The 1189-nt window shown below is 34.1% G+C and overlaps 1 protein-coding gene across 1 annotated transcript; it reads left to right on the plus strand. All coding sequences in view use genetic code 11, as the record gives it.

The window, feature by feature from the left end:
- Positions 1–649: 649 nt before the first annotated feature.
- On the plus strand, positions 650–882 carry EGR_11160 (hypothetical protein; the record flags this gene model as incomplete). Its single annotated transcript, XM_024500407.1, has 2 exons — positions 650–731; positions 827–882. The coding sequence occupies 2 exons, from the start codon at positions 650–652 to the stop codon at positions 880–882; spliced, it is 138 nt and encodes a 45-aa protein (XP_024345179.1).
- Positions 883–1189: the final 307 nt, after the last annotated feature.

Genomic DNA, 1189 nt, shown 5'->3' on the forward strand with positions numbered 1-1189 from the left:
AGCTGCGTTGTTATGTACACTGCAATGCTACTCTGCCTTCTCATGATAGCAACATTATTTGTTTCAGCAAACGAAGAATATGGGACCATTTTAGTTATGAGTATTTGCGCAGGTAGTAAAAAATTTCAGTCTAACCCCTTTAATAATTCATGAAACTTAGACATAATTTCTCACTTATATTTATTGGTTCTACTCTTTTCCTAAATAAATAAATGTAATTTCAATGTCCACTGTGCGGAAAAGCTTTTTCCTGTCACGGCACAATAAACCAATACCTTTTGGTATCCGTGAAAGTGAGTTGCACAATCGCGATCAATTTGGATCACTTATTAAGTATGAACTATTTTAAGGAGGGTGTTTGGATTCCAGGAATGCAGAAATTGAGTTATCAAAATGACGGTGTTTTTTGTTATTTTTTAATTTTTTTAATTTTCTTTTCCTATATCTAATTAGACTTGATAATTTGTTTTGAGTAGAAGTCATTTGTCAATCGGCATTATCATAAAGAATTCAGGAATCGCAGCAAGCTGAGCGATTGCATATTAGAGGCTCTCAATAGCGGAAATCCTTAAATTTGATCCTTCATCATCTAATAAATTATTTTGACGTTTTAGGCATTTACTTTCTGAATCCCAAAATTTTAGAGAGGATGCCACTTACCTGCCAATATTCCTCTACATCCTTCTCGCGCCGAGCCAATTTAAATCTTTACATCGCTGAAGTCCATGACGGTTAGTTGAATACGTCCTAATATTTATTGTAGATTTTAAGCGTTTACTCTTAGTTGTTATGTAATATTTATCTCCTCAATTTCTGCTTTTGTTAGGTGGCTTTATTACTGCAAGTATTGCAATGAATCCTTCTCACAGCGTAGCTACATGAACAGACATATTACTGCTAAACATGGGAGAGACTTAAATGACTCCTGAACGTGCTTTCATCCTCTTATATTTTTCCTGCAATTAAACAATTTTGTTCTATCTACTTCATCATATCCTTAGGGAGGTCGTTAGGTGAGATCACCTCCTATGACTTATTATAATTTACTCAGAAAGGGAAACAGTTTTGAATTTTCGCATTGTAAAGTATTATTCTAACCGCATGGTGGGTAGCTTTTTCATATTAATGGGTAAACAATATAATGCAATATAATGCAGGAGACCATTTAATACTACTGCGAATTTGGCTG

The sequence above is a fragment of the Echinococcus granulosus genome (genome assembly GCF_000524195.1).
Source record: "Echinococcus granulosus chromosome Unknown EG_S00430, whole genome shotgun sequence".
Lineage (NCBI taxonomy): Eukaryota > Metazoa > Platyhelminthes > Cestoda > Cyclophyllidea > Taeniidae > Echinococcus > Echinococcus granulosus.